At 35.0% G+C, this 21947-nt stretch overlaps 2 protein-coding genes across 2 annotated transcripts in view; both read left to right on the top strand.

Moving 5' to 3' along the window:
- Positions 1–21947, top strand: part of MMP26 (matrix metallopeptidase 26) — a 294924-nt gene that overhangs the window by 197261 nt on the left and 75716 nt on the right. The gene's annotated exons all lie outside the window — the stretch shown is intronic.
- On the top strand, positions 15733–16617 carry LOC112607375 (olfactory receptor 51A7). The gene is given in 1 exon segment (XM_025358495.1): positions 15733–16617. A coding segment is annotated over 1 exon segment (885 nt).

The following is a 21947-nucleotide window of genomic DNA, read 5'->3' as shown; positions in this document are numbered from 1 at the left end:
AATTTCTATATGAGGATGTTCTCTGATTTGAGGATATAAGAGTCTTGCTTTGGCATAATCTTTGTCATTTCCCCATAGACCAGAGAGCAGAGTGCATTGATGTATTTGCCTTCTAGTTACTCAACTGTTCAGATCAGTTCCAATGTGAATCTCATGTTGATTCATTATTAATATTAATTTAACATCTATATTAATACGTTAGGATTAATTCCTTTCACTCACATAGCATTTTATGTTTTCTTCTGCTAAAATCAATCATTTCCCAGCCTGGATTTAACCATCTAGCTTTGGAAGATTTCGAAGTTCTGCTTGTTTCCTTTCTCTTTCTTCTTGATACCCTGGGCTTTCCTCTCAACTCCATTCTATATGCCATTGTCAAAGTCATGTTTAATGCCCTTCTTTTTCCCCCATCTGTATGCAAGAATGGTCTAGGTAGTATAATATACATACTACATATTATTTTATGTTTTATATAAAATATACTATGGATCAAATAAACTTCTGTTTAGAGGTTTAATTATCAAAATAAAAATAAGTAAATTAATAAATGATAAAACAATGTTTAATTATATAATCCTTCATTCTTCCAATATTTCCCTTTATGTTTACATTAAAATCTATACTTCTTACCATAACTGATAAGGCTCAATAGGAGAAGACCACTAGAAACCTCTTTAGTATACTACAACCACACTCCTTTTAGCAGCTCCTCAAACATTCCAACATCTTTCCCTCTCAGGACCACTATACTGCCTTCTTCTCAACTCAAATGCCCTTTCCACAAATGTTTGGGTCATTGTTCAAAAGTCATGTCCTCAGAAAGGTCTGCTTTGAACACCCTCACTGCCTCAGTCATACTCCTTCCTTTTGTTCCGGTTCATTTCTTTTAAACAGTCTTATCTATTTAAGTGTTTATAATAAGAAGGAAAATCCAATTCTATCACTATATTGTTTTGTGTGCCTCTGCCACATGGTAGACCTTCATTAAATACTTTTAGATAAAAGAGAATGACTAAATAATCTCTATTAAGACAACATTAATATATTTTTGATATAATGAGATCAATTCCGTATTTATAAAATGTATCTTATTAAAAGATCTTGTGGTAAGCATTAGTTTAAATAACGTTATTGACTTGGCACAGTGGCTCATACTTGTAATCCCAGTGTTCTGGGAAGCTGAGGCAGGATGATCCCTTGAGTCCAGGGATTTGAGACTAGCCTGGGAAATATAGGGAGACCTTGTCTCCACAAAATTAAAAAAAATTAAAATAAAGTAATACTCTTTATAAAATATTAAAAATATTTCAATGTTAGTGCAATATACAGAATAAATAAAATACAGAAATACAATCAATAAGATTGCTCATTAGCCTTTGCATATGTCGTTATAAAATTAATTAATTAAGTGCTTTGTTTTACCTCCAAATGCTAAGGTGTAGGGAAAGCAGACATAAAAGTAAGTGGGTTAAAAGAGAAAATAGAAAAATAAGAGAGATAGGCATTAATTTTTATTACATTATGCTAGATGTTTTATAACTGCTATTTCATTCAATCCTCACATGGTAGTATTATTCCTGATTTACAAATCTGAAGACTGAAGCATAGAGAGATTAAATTCTCAACAGATATTATTATGAACACATGCAATTTGAATAGATGTTCTTTGATTCTAAGCTTTTTAAACTATGTCTTGCTTCCTATCTCATGTTAATTAAGTTAAAATGTTTAGAATGCAAAGAAATTGCATTCTAATTGAGGATATGTACAAATTAGGATACAGTGTGCAATATAAATGTTAAGGAAGGCCGAAGCCTTGGCCCTTATTACATGTCAGTTTCATCACCCTGTAGAGTCTCCTCTAGAGCGATTTTAATCAATAAAGGTCATTTCTATCACATTTCTGAAAAAATACATCAAATAAGAGGAAAAAATGCCTATAATGATTGTTGGTAGCAAAACTCAGCTTATGGAGCCAACTCTGAAACAGAAAGGGCAGTACCTGCTAAGCCAGATCAGGAGGTAAAGAAGGTGAGAGACAGCTGGAGCCTTGTAAAGCTGAGGGGAGAAAGAAGAGAGGGTAGCTAATTTTAAAAGAGGAGTGAGGAGAAAACATTGGGAACTATTACTATGTGCTAGACTAGAGTTTTTGCTAGATTATTTTTATATTCAAATATTTCTGCTTTCCAAATCAGTTCATTGCACTTGTTTATACTTGAAAATATGTATTTATGTATAGAGCTCTGTAGCATTATTTATGAACAGGAAGTAGTAAAATAGCAAAATTACTTTGAGAATAAGAGGTAGAGTTGGCAAACCCCTAATCAGTCGAAAACATAATAAACCTCCCATTAGCCATATATATAATTAAAAAGGGACTAATGCATTTTCCCCAAGTACAGTACCTTATGTAGAAAGTTTACTCAAATATTTTTAATTAAATTGATTTTGTAAAGGAAGATTCAGATTTTACTACTAACAAGTATTAAAATTCAGCATCATCTAAGGATGCTTTTCTTAGATGATGTCTTAAATTCTTTATACACATCATTACAATTCTTTATATACAATTACAATTCTTTATATACATCAACCAGGTTGTTCTCTGGTCCCTGTTCCAAAGTTCTTAGAATTACTTGAAACCATAATGTCATCTCACCTGCTCTTTCTTCCAAAACTGAAGCCCCCACTTCTGATTCCAGTGTAGTGGCTAGAATCCTGTTACCTATGGACTGACTTCCAACCTTGCGAAGTCTGCTTTTCTGTTCTTTGCTGGGGTGGATCATTTGTTCTGCTGTCAGAGTTGTCCTATTTCCCAATCCCTATCCCACAAAGAGTTCTGAGTCTACCCAGCATTTTCTGTAACTGTGAATAAACAATTTCATGATTTCTGAGATGAACAATAGATAGGTGAAGTGACGTGAACAGTGCCAACGTCAAAGGATAGTAGTAAGATTTAGTGTCTGGACACAGTGGCTCATGCCTGTAATTCCAGCCCTTTGGTAGCACAAGGTGGGAAGATCACTTGAGGTCAGGCATTTGAGATCAGCCTGGGCAATATAGGGAGACCTTATCTCTACAAAAAAATAAAAATAGTTATCCAGGCATGGTGGCACATCACTGACTATAGTCCTAGCTACTCAGGAGGGTCACTTGAGCCTAGTAGTTTTAATCTGGAGGAAGCTATGATCGCACCACTGTACTCCAGGCTGAGCGACACAGTGATACCCCATCTTGGGGAAAAAGTAAAAGGAGATTAGGTGCCTTTTAAAATTTCCACAACTTCTCCAAATTTTAGTGAAAGTCTCCTCTTGTCTGGCAAAGATAACTCCAAGATAAGCTTCCTGCACTTCCCATTGAAACCATATTGTTTGTTTGATTTTTACCACTAAGTTCCTCCTATGTCAAAATTTTGGAGTTTCTATTACAGCCACCCTCTTTTATGTTCCTTCCAAGTCTCAGTTCTGAGAACACTGATATTTCAGACACACTTGAGGACATGAAGCCATATTACAAGACAATATTATGTTATGGCCCTATTTTACTTACCGTTTAATCACATAGAGAAACAGAAATAAGTTTATTCTAGCGCTTTCTCTGCCTCAGTGGCCCATGTCTGCTTGCCAAGACTTTTATCACACCACTGATTCCTTGATCTGTCTTCTGAGTTTTGCTCTCATGGGACACCAATCCCTCCAGCTCTGCCACCTTCTGTAAACAAATTATTTTCCCGAAACATTTCCTGGAAATTCCCAGAAGAGACCCTGGGTCAGGATCAGATCACAGCTTTTACTCACTGGTTCCCAACAAGGCATTGCTATGGTCAGACTGGGATGGACTAAAAGTTTTGAACTAAACACATTAAAGAGAGTCTACTTAGAGATTAGGAAAAGCAGTTGAGGCTACCAAGAAATCACTTAACCCTAGATTAATCGATATTTTAGGTTCATGTTTCTTTGCTGCTTCTTCTTTTTTCTTGAATCAACGAGGTGTTTTCCCTTTTTTATGAATAAAATATAATTTACACATGGTAAGATGGATAAACACAAAGTGTATAGCTAAATGGATTTTTATCCATTTATGCAAACAAGTAACATTAAAAAAGAGGAGTGCTAAAAACTCAAAATCTGAATATACTTTTTAATTTTTTTATTTTAGTCCTGCTACTTGTTTTGTTGTGTCTTCTTAAACTTTCCTACTACATGTAAATACATTAAGATGGCTGTTTCTTCTTGATGAATTGACCTTTCATCATTGCAAAATGTCTCTTTTTCCCTTGGTAATATGTCTTACTTTAAAGTCCATGTTTGCTAATAATAGTATGGCCACACTGACCATATATATTCATATGCATAATATATCTTTTTATATCCCTTTACTCTTATCCTATCCTTATATTGGAAGTGTATTTCATAATCAGCATGTATGTAAATATGTGTGCTTGTGTGTGTGTGTATATATATATTTTGTTTGTTTGTTTGTTTGTTTTTTTAGACGGAGTCTCATTCTGTCACCGGGTTGGAGTGCAGTGGCACGATCTTGGCTCATTGCAACCTCCAGCTCTCTGGTTCAAGCAATTCTCCTGCCTCAGCCTCCTGAGTAACTGGGATTACAGACACATGCCACCATGCCCAGCTAATTTTTGTATTTTCAGTAGAGACAGGGTTTTAACATGTTGGCCAGGATGGTCTCGATCTCCTGACCTCATGATCTGCCCACTTTGGCCTCCCAAAGTGTTGGGATTACAGGTGTGAGCCACCACACCTGGCCTATATTTTTAATCCATTGTGACAAGTGCTATTTTGTAATTGGGGTCATACTATTATATCAAAACATTTATTTTTATGACTATCTTTGTCTTACTTATTTTCTCCATCTTTTTCTTTTCTTTGTTATAGCTTTCTCACTTATTTTGAAACTAAGAATCAAATAAAATCAAGTATGTTTCAATATTTTATTTTATTTCCTCAACTGGCTTTTTAGCTATACTTGGTTGTATTTTTTTTTTTTCAAAACAGAGTTGGTCCTTAGATTATGAATCCTGAACTTACTAAGATAGTCTACCGTAAACAAATATTATATTGTATGATATGTAATGCAAGAAGCCTTTAATAATGTGTTTCCATTTAACTCATATTTATCCTGTATGTAATTATTGTTAAGTACATATTTCTACCTATGTTGCAAACCTCTCTATACATTGTAATTCTTAAATGGTAAATAATTTTCCAAGAATTAAGTAAATATTTTAAAAGTTTCTATTTTCTCACGTATTCACCCCTTTGTCATTTTTTATTCTTTTCTGTTCATTCCAGTTTCCTCTTTATATTATTTTATTTTGCCTAAAACTTTCCTTTAGCATGTATTGTGTGAAAGTCTTATGGCTATGAAATTTCTTAGGCTTTGTCTCTCTGTAAACATATATATTTTACTGTCCTTTTGAAAAATAACTTTGAGAAATTTTGAATTCCAGGTTGACAAATGTTTTTCTCAGTACTTTCAAAAGATAATTCTATTGTTTTAAGTATGACATTGTTTTTCATGAGACATTGGCTGTCATTCTAACCATTATTTCTCTACATGTATATCTTTTTCCCCTCTTATTTTAATATTTCTCTGTTTTTCTTTGGTTTTCAGGATTCGACTATAATGTGTCTATGTGTTAATTTCTTTGTGTTTATCCTGTTTGGAGTTGTTTGCTGTGGCTCTCTTCTCAAACATAAAGGGCTCATTCCTCTCAGAGTTTCAGTTTAAATCTTTCTTGTACCTACTCTTCTTTTATTGTCCTGCAGAAAATTGTTCTGTTCAGGACTTTCTCGTTGTTTCTATGGGAATTAATGTATTTAATATCTTTCCACATTCTGATAAGGGATGTTGAATCTCTGGATTATAGTAACAAAAATAATGTTAAAAGAATATTTTTTATTGTTAGTATTATTTATCTTCCTCAAAAATGTCCATGGGTATGTTTTTTAATATACAGGGGACATTTACTTACCTCCTCCATATGAAGAAATCTAAACCTATCTATACCAGCAGTCACTGGATCTACTATTTAAAGTAGAATTTATTAGAAATTTAAGAAATCTCTCTCTCTCTCTCTTTCTGTGTGTGTGTGTGTGTGTGTGTGTGTGTTCAGGAAAAACAACTGTAAGAATGTGAAGGAAGCTTTATTAGTTAGAAAGATAATTTGACAGTGAAGGCAGTAGCAATTGAGGCCTCTGTCAGTGTTACAGAAAAATCTGGAACTGGAATAGCCCTTCAGGATTATCCTAAATTGAAGCAAAGTCTTTGTATCCTTGCATTAACCAGTAACTGAATGTGGCCTGCCCACCAACAAGGGTTATAAACTGGGTGAAGCAAGTTCATTTTGATCAGAATAATTCCAGGAAAGGACTTAACTGTATTCCCATAGCAGCCCCAAATCCAGGAATCTGGGAGCTGATGTCTCAGTTCTGAATTAAGGCTGACAGAGAAATTCACTGCATAATTTATTGCAGTCTAGTCTTGTATCACTCAAATTCAACTGTTTCATTTGGGAATAGCTCTTCCTGTGTTTGTGTTGTTTATTTGCCCAAGAAGAAGAGACAATCATGAAAAGTTTGTGAATGAACTACAACATACAGTGATCTGAAGCTGTTCTTGAAACCTCAACTGATCTTATCATCTGCCATCTCTATAATCCATTCTAAATTCTTCTTTAGTAAAGACTACAACCATTATTGCATAGGTTTCTTTCATGGTAGAGTGACCAGATCCTTTTCTCAAAGGGTAAAAATGTCTCTACAGAATGACCTTTTCAGGCTATGGCTATTGCACTTGCTAATTTATCACCAAAATTTGCCAGGATAGTACCAAGAGACAACCAGTCAACTATCTGGGTACTGAACATATTCTTCCATTCCTTCATTGTTTATTAGAAGCCATATCTTTTCTTGATGATCAAGAATTAATTAATTACCCCATCAGGCTAATGACTTCTTTCCTTGCCAGCTTGTTTTAGAGCTTAGCGAAGATCAAAGTTATTAGGCGAGAGCTTAACATAAATTTTATTTATTTTATTTTTAAATTAATTAAAAGATCCTCACAATTTGTCTCCCACTCTGAAAATGAGGATCTTCAGCTCAACAGAACCTAAACTGCAGAAATGGGAAATGAAAATTTCCCAAGTAGGTCACCAGAAATGAAGATAAGTGGGACTACTCTTAATTTCAGCTCTTTTGTTCCCAAATACATTTATTCTAATTATTGCAGTCAGAGCTATATATAATGATTGTTGGTGTGTTGTACATGATGCATCTGGGGTATGCTGTCTCATCCTCACTAATATCACCTCTAAGGTGGAGACTCAACTACACCTGTTCTATTTTTGTGCCAGCTTTTGAGCCCATGATACAAACATGGTTTTGTGTCTACTGTGGCAAGTATTCTAAAATGTGTCTCTTTTCATAAAGAGATATAACATAATGTCCTATGCTGGTGGATCAAACCCTCTGTAAGCCTTGAGATACTAGGTTTGTCTATGATCCTTCAAGAAAATAAAACAAACCTACACCCATCATATGTGTCAATTTCTATCAAGTTCATTTGCTTCCTTTTATAGGGTAGAATAATCTTCCATTAAGTGGCCATTTTCTACTCAAGGAGTGATGCTACATTGGGCAGTTAACATTGTTTTCTATCATTGCCAGGTTTATGTTTAGTAGAAAGAGAAGTTTTAGCAGCCTTGTTGAGTGGGAAACTATGCTTTGTGTTTATGCAGTTTTCATCCTGCCACTATAGCTACTTCAAATAGGAGCCCATTATGCCACCACTGACGTTGCTTATATCAGAAGCTAGCTAATATAAATTGTCAGATCCACTCAGTGTTCTTTATAGTTTAGGTTCTTTTCCATTATGTATAGACTATGACGAACATTGATCTGTTATATAAAGATCTTCAAACTTTGTTCTAACTTCTAGAACCATCCACATGCCACTTTGTCCCTCTCCCTCTTTGTCACTTGTATTCCAATCTTTCTCCTTCCAACAGCCTGACCAATTAGCCAAGTTACCCATCATTAACAATAAGTTGAATTTTTGCATATTCTTACATAGAGCCACCTCTTTTTATACAAAGAGGATGAGTAGGTCCATCAGTTGATTTGTCCAGTGAATCCTTTTCTCCTAAGGCATATGCTGCCTCCAGGGTTTCAGGAGGTCACTACATGTGGTACTTTCTTCTTGGTGGTAAAACATTAAAAAACAGCATTAGTTTGTCCATTAATTCAGAGACACTGTCCCAATTTTTCCTATACCACGGGATCCCTAAAAACTTCTCTAATGTTTAAGATTCCTACATTTTTGTATGGGTGTTTATCTCTATCCTTTCCCACCTAAGGAACACTGTGTTTTGACAAGAATGCCAATATACTTACTTTTCATGCTCATCTACCTGATTAATGTATTGTCATTTATATAGCGGTCAAGAAAATGTTATGCAAAATATCCGAAGAAAATAAGCATTTTCAAATTATAGATTTATTATAGAAGATGGAAGAGAATATATTTGCCACATCAAATACCACATACTTGACAATTGAATCCAGGTTAATCTTCCCTGGTTAAAACACTGCACCTTACACAGAACTTTGAATTGGTGTTTCTACTTGGTCGAGATTGGAGTCCACAGTAGTCCTCCATGATGCTTTTCTTTACACACACAAAAGTAGCCAGTAAGAGAATCCACTTTACAGAGAATGTTCTATTTATAAAGAAATCTTGTGAGTTATCTTTCCTCTGGGTACTATTAGAGTTCACTTCAGATGAAAATTTTAACAATAACTTGCTACAGCATGTCAAGGACGATCAACATTTCATCTGTAACTAGTGATGTGGTTCTTATTGTGGTGCATACAGCAATGAATCCACCTCCAGAATTTCTTCTTGAAAATCTGTTTTCTAGAATCTTTTATGGCACCAACTGGTTTAGGTTGGGTTATTTGGAAACAGAATCTGTGATGGAGATTTTTGTGAAAATGATCTAATAAAAGGATGCTCTCAAAATAACAGGAGTAAGGAAAATGCAATAGGAAAGTAGATGAGAGATAAGCAATGAAATGTTTTTGCTTTGAGAATGTCAATCTGGTCTCATGAGGCACTCTAAAACATAGGTTGGACCACATAATTTGTCTAATTTTGAGGCAAGAGGACAGCTTTTTGCATCTCAGATTCAGTAAGTCATTTGCTGCTGGTTCCCCCAAGCTGTGGGACATAACTTTCTAAGTAAGGCAGCTCCCAGTAAGCTCAGGGTAATTCTCATGGGATAGGATAGAAACAGTTTTGAGCCATTATCAGCCAACATTCACAGCATCTGTGGCATTGATGAGTCACTCTACTGAGGGACATCTGGGCAAGGCACCGACAGTACACACACATGTGACAATGTTAGAAATGTAGGATATTTGAGATACATTTATCTCCTTTTGCCCTTTATGTAATTGTTGGCATGCCTTTTAAACTCTACATGTACTTAACATTTATACGACATTAATATTATTAGTTTTGTGATCCTATTTGTTTATATTTTCTTTATTCTCTGAAATGTTGTGTTTCCATTAGTGAATATTTTATTCTGCCTGGACAACCTTCTATTATTGTTAGTAGTAGTAATATTCATATTAAAAATTGCACTATATTTTGTATTTTATGTTGTTAACAAATTATATTTTTGTTTCCAAAAAGTCATGTGACTCTGATGAATGAACATATATATTTATGTACCTATCTTTTATTTCTTGGTGTTGTACATCTTGTAGGTTTGGAAAAATTTATAATGCTGCATATCCACTTGTTATAGTTTCATACAGAGTAGTTTCACTGTCCTAAAAATCTTCTGTGCTCTGCCAATTGTACTCCACTCTCATTCTAAACTTCTGAAAACCACTGAAGTTTTTGATGTCTTCATTATTTTTCCTTTTCCAGAATTACATGTACTCGCAATCATATGATATGTAGACTTTTCAGATTAGCTTCTTTCAATTAGTAATATTCACTTAAATTCCCTGGATGTCTATTCATGGGTTGATAGCTAATTTCTTTTTAGCAATTAATGCTATCTCGTTGCCTGGATGTAGCACAATTTATTTATTCATTCATCTGCTGAAGGATATTTTGGATGCTTCCAAATTTTGGCCAGTGTGAATAAAGCTGCTATAAAAGTCTATGTCTAGAGTTTTCTCTAGAAATACATTTTCAGCTCCTTTGGGTGAATATTAAGGAGCAAATTTTCTGAATTGTATGTAAGAACTTGTATAAAGAAACTGCAAAATTGTCTTCTAAAAGTGACAGTGACATTTTCCATTCCTGTGACTGATGAATTAGAGTTCTTGTTGCTCCACATCCTCACCAGAATTTGGTGTTGTCAACATTCTCAAGTTTGGTCATTCTGATAGGTGTGTAGTGGTATTTTATTATTATTTTTATTTGCATTTCCCTGATACATGATCTACAACATTCTTTCGTATGTTTATTTTGCCATCTATCTATCTCTCCACTGAGGTTTCTGTTAAAATCTTTGACACACTTTTTTCTTTTCAACTTTTATTTTACAATCAAAGGGTAGATGTACAGCTTTGTTACAAAGGTATATTGTGTGATGCCGAGGTTTGGAGTACCGATGAATCTGTCACCCAGATGACCATAGCACACAATAGGTAGTTTTTCAATCCTTGTCCCACTGTTCCCTCCCTCCTTATATTCCCCAGTGTCTATCATTCTCATCTGTATGTCCATACATACCTAGTATTTAGCTCCCACTTATAAGTGAGAACACAGTATTTGGTTTTTTGTTGCTGTGTTAATTTGCTTAGGATAATGGCTTCCAGATGCATCCATGTTGCTCCAGAGGACATGATTTTGTTCTTTTTTATGGTTGTGTAGTATTCCGTGGTGTACATGTATCACATTTTCTTTATCCAACCTTCTGTTGGCACCTGGGTTGATTTCATGTCTTTGCTATTGTTTGACACACTTTTTAGTTGTGTTGTTTTCTTATTATTGAATTTCAAGAATTCTTGTGCCTTTTACAAATATTTTCTTCTAATCAGCAACCTATAATAAAATGTTAAGTCCAAAGATAATAAGCTGGGTATCAAATACATCTGCTAGAATAGCCCAATGACATTTAACAAGTCAATTTGCTTCAGATAACTCAACCTAACATGAAGACTATTTAATCTCATTTATCTCTTGGGAGTTGATTGTCTTCTCCAGACATGGGAACTAGCAATGAGTAGGCTTATCCCTGCTCATTGTTTTAAATTTGTATTCATTTCTTCCTCACAGATATATGTATTTTGTATTTGAGCCATATTATGTCTTTTATATTATCATTCTATTAAATTGTATTAATTAAAATTATTTTATTATTGTTGTAAGACTTTCCATTATTTTAACCAAAGTTTTTTTAACTTAGAAATATGCTTTAAGAAATACTTAAACAGTTATATATATCTATATCCTTATTTTATACACTTTTTACTTAAATTGTCTTCACATTATTGTTTCATAGCCTTAAATTAAATAATTATTATTTAATTTAAACCACGATGGAACTGACATATAAAATAGAAATATGTGAATAAAACTCAGGATACCCCTCAGATGATTCTAATGAAATGCAATATATAACGTGGGAGCATGTAATTTTGAGACACTGATTTAGAAATCTAACAAAGTATGACAGGCTATATCTATTTCAATGTTAATCTTTTGTCAAAAATGGATCATACAAATAAGTGGAATGACTGGTAAACCATTTTACAGTTTGTAAAGTGCTTTTATAGATATTTGATATTTATATATTACTATTTCTTCCTAAAGTGTTTTGATTATAGATAACATGTTATTTTAAGTATATTTTCCAACCTCTACAAAATCCGTGTATCAAGTTTCTTCAACTTCAACTGTTTACCTTTCAGATGAGTAGTCTCCCTGTAGTTTGCCTTACAATTTGCCTCTAGTTCCTGTTAAGGTAAAAGGATACAAAGTTAATGTACCGGCACCAGGCCTAACCCTTTCTGTGTAAGTTTGATTACTCTCAAGGGTCTAGTCACCTGAGGAAAAGAGAAGTAGGTACCTCTAGATAAAGTGGAGGTGAAAGTGGAGAATTCTTGCTTTTATCCTTCAGGAACTTATTGAGCATCTGGTTCTGGTAAGTTTAAGGAGCTATAAATCCTTTTGGAAACCTAAATCTAAGGTTTGTTAAACTGCTTATATCTTAATAAGTGTCTATGGGGAGGAAGAGTAAGTGGCTTCAGTGTGTGTGCATACATGAAGAGTGAATATATTATGGTCTGAGGGTTAAATAGGAAGGTTAAATATTGGGGTGTTTTTCTAATACCCTATTATCAGTAGGGACTTATTTACTTAATAATATGACAAATAAAAGCAAGGCTTATTGTCAATTAAAAAAATACAGATTACTCTTTTGCAATCTAGGACTTGCTGTCTGGAAGGAAAATGGCTAGGGAAATTTTGTTGAAGTAGTTATTCGTCTCTGGTATTTACTGATTAGCTTCATTATGTTAGAGACTATCAGACAGTCTAACATAACTCTGAGGTAGGTACCATTGTTTCAACATTTTACAGAAGAGCAAACATCTACTTAAGCAGCTTTCCCAGATTCACACGGGGTAAATTGCCACACTGAGATTTATACCAAGGTGTTTGTGCATTAGCTTGAGAACTGATTTTTACCTTAAAGAATAGCAGTTCTAAGTGGTCTGGGAAATATTTTACCTGAGGACTGCCTTCGTTGAAACATTCTCTTCTTTTGGCATCTACTATATTCCACCTCTCTGTATATTCCACCTCTATATATTCCACCTCTCTGAATATTCCTTTGCAAGATCCTCTCAACAATCTTACTGCTCCTCAGAGTTCTATGAGTTTTAAATTTTGTATTATGTACATTTTTACTGTATGATTTCATTTACTCTTTGGTTTCAGATACCACCTATCATGTCAGTACTTCTGAATAAACAGCCTTGTTGAGCTATCTCTTCTGAAGTTCATCCACATCCAAATGCATGCTCTGTGTAAGGATCAGTTTACCACTCAAAATATGAGCGAAAGGAGTGGATATCAATGTTCCTTAGTTGTTGCCAGAGAAAAAAAGGGAGAGACTGCTAAGAAATGATTCTACATATTTTGTGTTTCTTCCATTAACATTCATTCTTTACATATTTGCTGAGAGCCTTTTATATTCCACATCTCATGTTAATGACAGATACATGGGGATAAATAAAATCTTTTTATACCTTTTAACATTGAGTAGTCAATGTACATGGTAGTAATGGAGTTGGGGAGGGTAGGGTTACATGAAAGTAGTATGTTATAAAACACAGCATAATCTTCCATGATAAAAAATGCACTAGAGATGCATTCCCTGAAAGACCGAAGTCAATATCCCTCAGAAAAAGATGATAATAAAAAGGAAAAAGAGTTAAGTGCTTTTTGAGGTGAGAACTTATCTTATGACTACTGAGGAGGGATCAGAATTGAATTTGCTAAGAAAACACAGTCCAACAAATAACAGGAGAATGCTTTTAATGACATCTCACAATTTGCTACTATCTCCACAATATACTTTCCCTGGGTTTTGCATTAGGTTCACTACCATGGTGGGAGATTAATATGTCATGCTCAAACTGTTCAAGACCTTTTTCCATATAGAAGATGCAGATCTATTCGCAAGTTGTCAAAATGACTCTTAGTAGATAGTACCTAGCAAAAGTAAAATATATTGGCCCAAGGTTGCTTGTTATTTACTACATGCTTTTTCTAATATCCTCTAAAAAATCACAAAATACAATATGAATTCACAGTTAAGCTTCCCATATAAAGGAGCTCAATCAATTTCCAGTGTCCCCTATGTTTTCCACTGAAGGTTGATGACTTTTTTTCTCCTGCAAATTGAAGTTTAAAAAATTCTGGAGTGAGGACAGCATGTCTTCTTCTCTCTAGCCTTCCATTGACTCTACCTTCATCTTTTGTATTTTTGCTATTTTTGAATAAAATTATTAATTTCATAATTTTTATCTATGCATTTACTTAGAAAGCTTATTAAATATAGGGGGAATTTATGATGATTATCTTAGAGATTTGTGTTTCTCTGATAGTTTTACCAATTTTGACCTGTTTATCTTGAAGGCCAAAAACTTGATGATAAGTTGCAAGACTGCATATTTTACTTCTGAGAGTAAACTTGTAAGCTTTTTAAAAGAGACTCTAAAATAAAATCGGATTCAGTTTATTATGTAGGCAAATTTTTAATGCTTCATTTCAAACAAATTGGGTGATTTGGATTTTTTTCATTTAGCATTTATTTGACTAATTAAATGTGCATTTATTTGACTAATTTTTATGACTAATTAAATACAGAGATATGAGATAAAATAATCCAATCAAGATGGATAAGATTAATGTGCACACAATACTACTGTACATCGTCAAATTGTTTCTTGAAATAAAATGATAACCTGAAGTGTGAACCATAAGTGTTTAAGGTAGAAAGTGTCACATTTAATACATGAATATGTACAGGAAGAAATAAGAATACATAACTCCAAAGTATTTATTCACTGCTCCATTTCGCCAACATGTTCTATTGGAAGCTACTGTGTAATCAGTGCTAATATTTGCAGATACTTGTTTGTGGTTTATGAACCTAGATCTCTGTTTGGAACTTCATAAATATCTATATATATCAAAACCTATCAAGATTGTATTCATTTTACAGATTTAAAATAAGGCCCAAATAAGTTAAAAAACTTAAAATCAAATGAAGGGGCAAATGTGTTTGAACAGAAATCATTGTTTATTTTTATATAACACTTGATATAACATGTATAAAATGTGCATAAGTACCTACCTCATAAGTATAAGAGGTACATTGTCTATAAACGTACTTTATAGCATTTAATGTTTTCCAAATATTTGCAGTGATCTCTGATTATTTTCTTAGACTATTTCTTTCAAACTTTATAAATAAAGCTCAGAGATTTTATTTTAAAGCCAACAGGGGTACTGCTGAAGACTGTATGGAAAAAGGAGTGGAAAAGATTCTAAGCATCTTTTTACTGATTCAAAGCAGCTCCACTTTGATGTGTTTTATATGTTTGGTTGCAAATCTTAAAAAGTAGGGCCAGGTGCAGTGGCTCACACCTGTAATCTCAGCACTTTGGGAGGCCAAGGCGGTGGATCACCTGAGGTCAGGAGTTCAAGACCAGCCTGGCCAACATGGTGAAAACCCATCTCCACTAAGAATGCAAAAATTAGCCAGGCGTGGCAGTGCACACCTGTAATCCCAGCTACTCAGGAGGCTGAGGCAGGCGAATTGCTTGAACCCGGGAGGCGGAGATTGTGGCGAACTGAGATCGCCCATTGCACTCCAGCCTGGGCAAGAACAGCAAAACTCCATCTCAAAAAAAAAAAAAAAAAAAAAAATTAAAAATTCACCAACTTAGGACAAGTTGTTAGAAGTGAATTTACCATGCTGGAGAATATGAACTTGTTTAAGGACTTCTGGTAAATTTTGAAGAGTGCAGTTGATTAGCAGCCAAATATGCTTTTGAGTATAGTATATGAATGAACCCCTTGTCCCCACAAAACTGAGTTTTAACCAAAAGCATGACTGCTTTTCATTTATATGGTTTCAGATCTGGTTAACGAGCTCATATCTCCCTTATTATGTCTGTTCTCAATGACTCCAAAGTCAAGCTTTTCCTTCTGATTGGGATCCCAGGACTGTAACATGCCCACATTTGGTTCTCCATCCCCATTTGCCTCATGTACCTGGTTGCCATCATGGGCAACTGCACCATTCTCTTTGTCATAAAGACAGAGCCCTTGCTTCATGAGCCCATGCATTATTTCCTTACCATGTTGGCTGTCTCTGACATGGGCCTGTCCCTCTCCTCTCTTCCTACCATGTTGAGGATCTTCTTGTTCAATGCCATGGGAATTTCACCTGATGCCTGCTTTGCTCAAGAATTCTTCATTCATGGATTCACTCTCATGGAATCCTCAGTACTTCTAATTATGCCTTTGGACCACTTTATTGCCATTTACAATCCCTTAAGATACAGTTCTATCCTCACTAGCAATAGGCTTGCTAAAATGGGACTTATTTTAGCCATTAGGAGCATTCTCTTAATGCTTCCATTTCCCTTCACTCTAAGGAGATTAAAATATTGTCAAAAGAATCTTCTTTCTCACTCATACTGTCTTCATCAGGATACCATGAAGCTGGCCTGCTCTGACAACAAGACCAATGTCATCTATGGCTTTTTCGCTGCTCTCTGTACTATGCTGGACTTGGCATTGATTGTTTTGTCTTATGCGCTGATCTTGAAGACTATACTCAGCATTGCATCTTTGGCAGAGAGGCTTAAAGCCCTAAATACCTGTGTCTTCCACATCTGTGCTGTGCTCACCTTCTATGTGCCCATCATCACCCTGGCTGCCATGCATCGCTTTGCCAAGCACAAAAGCCCTCTTGTGATCCTTATTGCAGATATGTTCTTGTTGGTGCTGTCCCTTATGAATCTCATTGTGTACTGTGTAAAGACTTGATAAATCTGGGAGAAGATCTTGGGGAAGTTGCTTAATGTATGTGGGAGACAAGAACTTGAACAATTAGGTAATAAATTATCAACCAGTAGGCATTTACTGTCATTTGCTATGTGTTTAATGCCACAGAAGTCACTAATGAAGGACTGGATGATGGAAGTGAAAAGCTATGTAGTGCAGAATTTATAATAAAGTTAAGAATATAACTGCATAGGATAGAAAAAATAATCAAGAGATATATAAGATATAGAGGTTTAATTAACATTTTAAGAGAAGTTGAAGCAAAACACTTATGTGATGGAGCAGCTGGATTTCAGTCAGCCCATAAAGAATGAATAAAATTGGGGCAGACTGAGATTGTCATTCAATTAGTATCTATTAAAAATACAAATGATATACCAAGTCTAATCTCATACTATCAAGGAAAGGTAAAATAGCAGAGCACATAGCAGCTATGAAGGATGCTGATCTGATTACAATAGAAAGTGTAATTTAACAGAGAGCAAGTGATAGTTTTGGATAAAATAAGTGAACCAGATTTTTGGAGCACCTAAGAAAAGCTTTGAGAAGTTTAAATTCAGGAGGTGGTGGAATGCCAATTTAGTTGCTACATGATAAATTTCATTTTAAGAAGAGTGTGCCTGTATAAGCGTGAGCAAGATGGATTGAATTTGGGAGAAATGAGGAAGGAAGATTAACAGGAGAAAGCACAATAATCCTGCCATGGAGTGATGACTCAGAATAGGCAGGGAGAGAACAAGATCATTTATCTGCTGAGGTTATTTTCCTGTTATAAAACCAACATGTAATTTATGGAAAATTCACAAATTTAACTAAGTGACTAAAAGATAATTTAAAACCCCCCGTGATTTTGCTGTTTAGATTTTTTCTGTGATTTAGTCTTTCCTTGCACCTTAAAAAAAATCAGCCCCTCTAACATGTTTTTTTTTATTATTATTATACCTTAAGTTCTAGGGTACATGTGCATAACGTGCAGGTTTGTTACATAGGTATACTTGTGCCATGTAGGTGTGCTGCACCCATCAACTCGTCAGCACCCATCAACTTGTCATTTACATCAGGTATAACTCCCAATACCATCCCTCCCCCCTCTCCCCTCCCCATAATAGGCCCCAGTGTGTGATGTTCCCCTTCCCAAGTCCAAGTGATCTCATTGTTCAATTCCCATCTATGAGTGAGAACATGCGGTGTTTGGTTTTCTGTTCTTGTGATAGTTTGCTGAGAATGATAGTTTCCAGCTGCATCCATGTCCCTACAAAGGACAAAAACTCATCCTTTTTTATGGCTGCATAGTATTCCATGGTGTATATGTGCCACATTTTCTTTATCCAGTCTGTCACTGATGGACATTTGGGTTGATTCCAAGTCTTTGCTATTGTGAATAGTGCCGCAATAAACATACGTGTGCATGTGTCTTTATAGCAGCATGATTTATAATCCTTTGGGTATATACCCAGTAATGGGATGGCTGGGTCATATGGTATTTCTAGTTCTAGATCCTTGAGAAATTGCCATACTGTTCCACAATGGTTGAACTAGTTTACAATCCCACCAACAGTGTAAAAGTGTTCCTATTTCTCCACATCCTCTCCAGCACCTGTTGTTTCCTGACTTTTTAATGATTGCCATTCTAACTGGTGTGAGATGGTATCTCATTGTGATTTTGATTTGCATTTCTCTGATGGCCAGTGATGACGAGCATTTTTTCATGTGTCTGTTGGCTGTATGCATGTTTTCTTTTGAGAAATATCTGTTCATATCCTTTGCCCACTTTTTGATGGGTTTGTTTGTTTTTTTCTTGTAAATTTGTTTGAATATTTAATAAATGGTGCTGGGAAAACTAGCTAGCCATAAGTAGAAAGCTGAAACTGGATCCTTTCCTTACTCCTTATCTGAAAATTAATTCAAGATGTATTAGAGACTTAAATGTTAGACCTAATACCATAAAAACCCTAGAAGAAAACCTAGGTAATACCATTCAGGACATAGGCATAGGCAAGGACTTCATGTCTAAAACACCAAAAGCAACGGCAACAAAAGCCAAAATTGACAAATGGGATCTAATTAACCTAAAGAGCTTCTCCACAGCGACAGAAACTACCATCAGAGTGAACAGGCAACCTACAGAATGGGAGAAAATGTTTGCAATCTACTCATCTAACATGTTTTTAAAAATAGATTCCCTCAGGACACGGCATTTGGTACTGCAATATTTTTCACTAAAATTTATATTTTAAACACTTTTTTCTCATGTACAGAGGAAATATTTGATGGAAAAATCAAAAAATTGAGTATACAATTGAAAATACAATTTGAAGGGGGCAAACAATTAAGATTGACATGGCAATCTCTCTGGGGTTCTGAGGTAAGAGTGCTGTAAACAGAAGAGAAAAGCTTTTCAAAGGAACTAGGGGCTTGAATGATGGGTTTGAATTTTGTCTTGAGGATTTGGCTTTGGTGACTGAATATTCAAAAACAGGCAACTACAGAGTATTTGAAAAAGGAAACTGGGATGTTGCTTATCCGTCATGACTAGGAAAGCAGCCTTGGTCCCCTTAGACAATGATACCTGGAAATAAATACATATTTTATACAAAGTTTGGTTATCAAACTGTGAAGGTCCTCCCTTGCTAAAGTCTCTCTAATACGCTTCTTTACCCATGATTTTCCACTGCTGTTATTTTAGTTCACATTTAAAACTTCCCCTGGATTCTCCAGTCATAGCTATTTGAAAGATCTTTCTAAAATATAAATTTAACCACAGTTAAAACGCTTCAGTAGCTGTGCAGTAACTTACAAGATAACAGCAAGATTCTATATATGCACAAGGCCTTTTCCATCATTCAGTACCTGCTTTTCTCTACTGCATTCTTTGTCAACATTCTCTGTCTTACACTTCAACAGAGTAACACAAAGACATTATGTTACTTATATCCAAACCTCTGCTTTTGGTGTACTTTTTTGGTCAGAAATACTGCATTCATTTTCTATTTCTGCATAACAAATTATTAAAAACTTAGTGGCTCAAAACAATATAAATGTATTGTTTTATAATTCTGTAAGCTGGAGTTCTGAGATGGGTTTCACTGGGCTAAAATCAAGGTGTTAGCAAGCCTACATTCCTTTCTGGAGACACAGAGGAAAATCTGTTTTCATGCACTTTCTGACTTCTAGAGGTAACCCACAATTCTTGCCTCATAGATCCCCTCCACCTTCAAAGCCAGGAACATTGCATCTTCCTGTGACTTTATTCTGTAGTCGCATCTCTCTCTGACCATGGTCAGTAACGAGTCTCTACTTTTAAGGATTCATATAATTAGATTGGGTTCCCCTGGATAATCTTGGATATTTTACCTATGCTAAGGTTTTGAATGTTAATCAGTCTACATAATATCATTTTCCATGTAAAGTAATATATTTACAAGTTTCAGAGGTTATAATGTTGAAATCATTAGGAGAGGGTGCACTCTGCCTACCATAAATACATTTCCTCAACTTCTCTTTATCCGTTTATTTATTTAGCAGGACATACCTAGATGTACTGTATTCAACTTTGCTGACACCTTTTGGCTCCAAGTACAACAAATTTATACCTTAATTTTATTCCCTTTCTTATACACTGATATCTACACCATAATTTAAAATAAATAAGGGCCTTTAATTGTTTAAAGATTGCTTACATCTCTGCCAAATTGTAAACTCCATAGGATACATATGTCTGCACATCTTAGTTTTTCTGTGCCTGTAGTACTTAGCGCATATTCAGACAAAGAAGGGCCCAATAAATATCTATTGATCAATTTGTAAATGCATGAGTGACCATCACAGAATTAAAAAAACCTCATTTCCTGAGCTCAAAATCCTGAGCTTTCCCTGAGGACAGAGTCCTAAAATTATAATATGTCAATCATATCCAATTGGAACATATAATCACGCCTTCAGGCAGTTCCTTTCCTCCCGCTATAATCATGCCAAGCCTAAAGTAAAAACTGTAGTGTCTGCTGAAACTTAGCTGTCTTCTCTGCTAAAGGCCGGAGGTACTCAATAGATATTGGTTGGATAAATATGAAAGCTACAGTCATTGCAAATTCTGATCTCTGTGTATTACTGACTGCACTTTAAGACACCCTCCTTCTCTCAGTTTACCACTTGAATATTCTTGACAAGAATTATTTATAATGGTCATTGTCATCAAGAAATGACACATAATGATTTCAGCAAATAATGGACTTTGTTATCTCTCAGCTTTTTCTAAGAATATTTGCTTTGCTTAGGATGCTATTTTTCCTTAATTTCACCTGGATACCTTCTGACTGACTTTCAAGAATCAATTAGTAGATCATCTGAAGTTGCAAAATGTGCCAGACACCCCCACTATGCAAATCCTTGAGGGTGGGAAATGTGTCCTGTTCATCAATTTATTCCTATTAATTTTTACAGAAATTTGTCAGTGAGTGTTGAATAATGAATAAATGCATAAATGTCAGCCTTGTCTAGCACCCCTCTCTCTCAACCATCTTCAATTCACCAATTAATGTAGCTTCCAGCTTACTTCGCTCCAGTCACACTGGTCCTCTTGCTATTCCTAGAACACTCAGGTTCATTTCTACCTCAGGACTGCTATACTTGTTCTGAAATTCTGCAATGTTCTTCCCTCAATTTTTATTTTTCATATATCTAACTCCATCATATTGGTCATAATTTTGTTCAGAAAAACCCCTCTTTATAGAGGCCTTCTCTGCTCACCCATTCAATCACTCTAAACCCATTATCCCACTATGTTTCCTTCAGAGTACTTAGCAGTGTATGATATAGTTAATCATTTACTGTGCTGTTGTCTGTCTCTACCACCAAAATGTAAGTCGAGAGAACAGGTTTCGTTATCCTTTTGCTCACTATTTTCCTATAATGTATGCTTAGAGAGAGGAGAATACTCAACAACTTTTTTTTACCCAACTAACTTCTGCTTATAAGCACTTTAAGCCTTAACTAAGGCAACCCCTCTAGAAAGCCATCTATGGCCCTCTTTCCCCTCAGGCTGGTTTCTGGGATCCCTCACTTATTTACCACACATTCTTCATTGTGTTTTTTTGTCTGTGTTATTATGTTTATGTTTTATGTTAGGAATTAAAGTAACTAAAGTTGATTGTGAATAAAAGAACATGCTAAGAATTATCTTACAAAGTTTTGCATATATGATATATCTAAATTGCATAGACAGCCTTGTGGGGTAGACATTTTTAGTTCTGTTTAAGAGAAAATTGATCTCAGATAAATAGAATAATTTGTCTAAGTCACACAGAGAGGAAGTA

The sequence above is a fragment of the Theropithecus gelada genome, chromosome 14, assembly GCF_003255815.1.
Source record: "Theropithecus gelada isolate Dixy chromosome 14, Tgel_1.0, whole genome shotgun sequence".
Lineage (NCBI taxonomy): Eukaryota > Metazoa > Chordata > Mammalia > Primates > Cercopithecidae > Theropithecus > Theropithecus gelada.
Note: the sequence above shows the minus strand (reverse complement) of the source record. Positions and strands in the feature narration are given on the sequence as shown.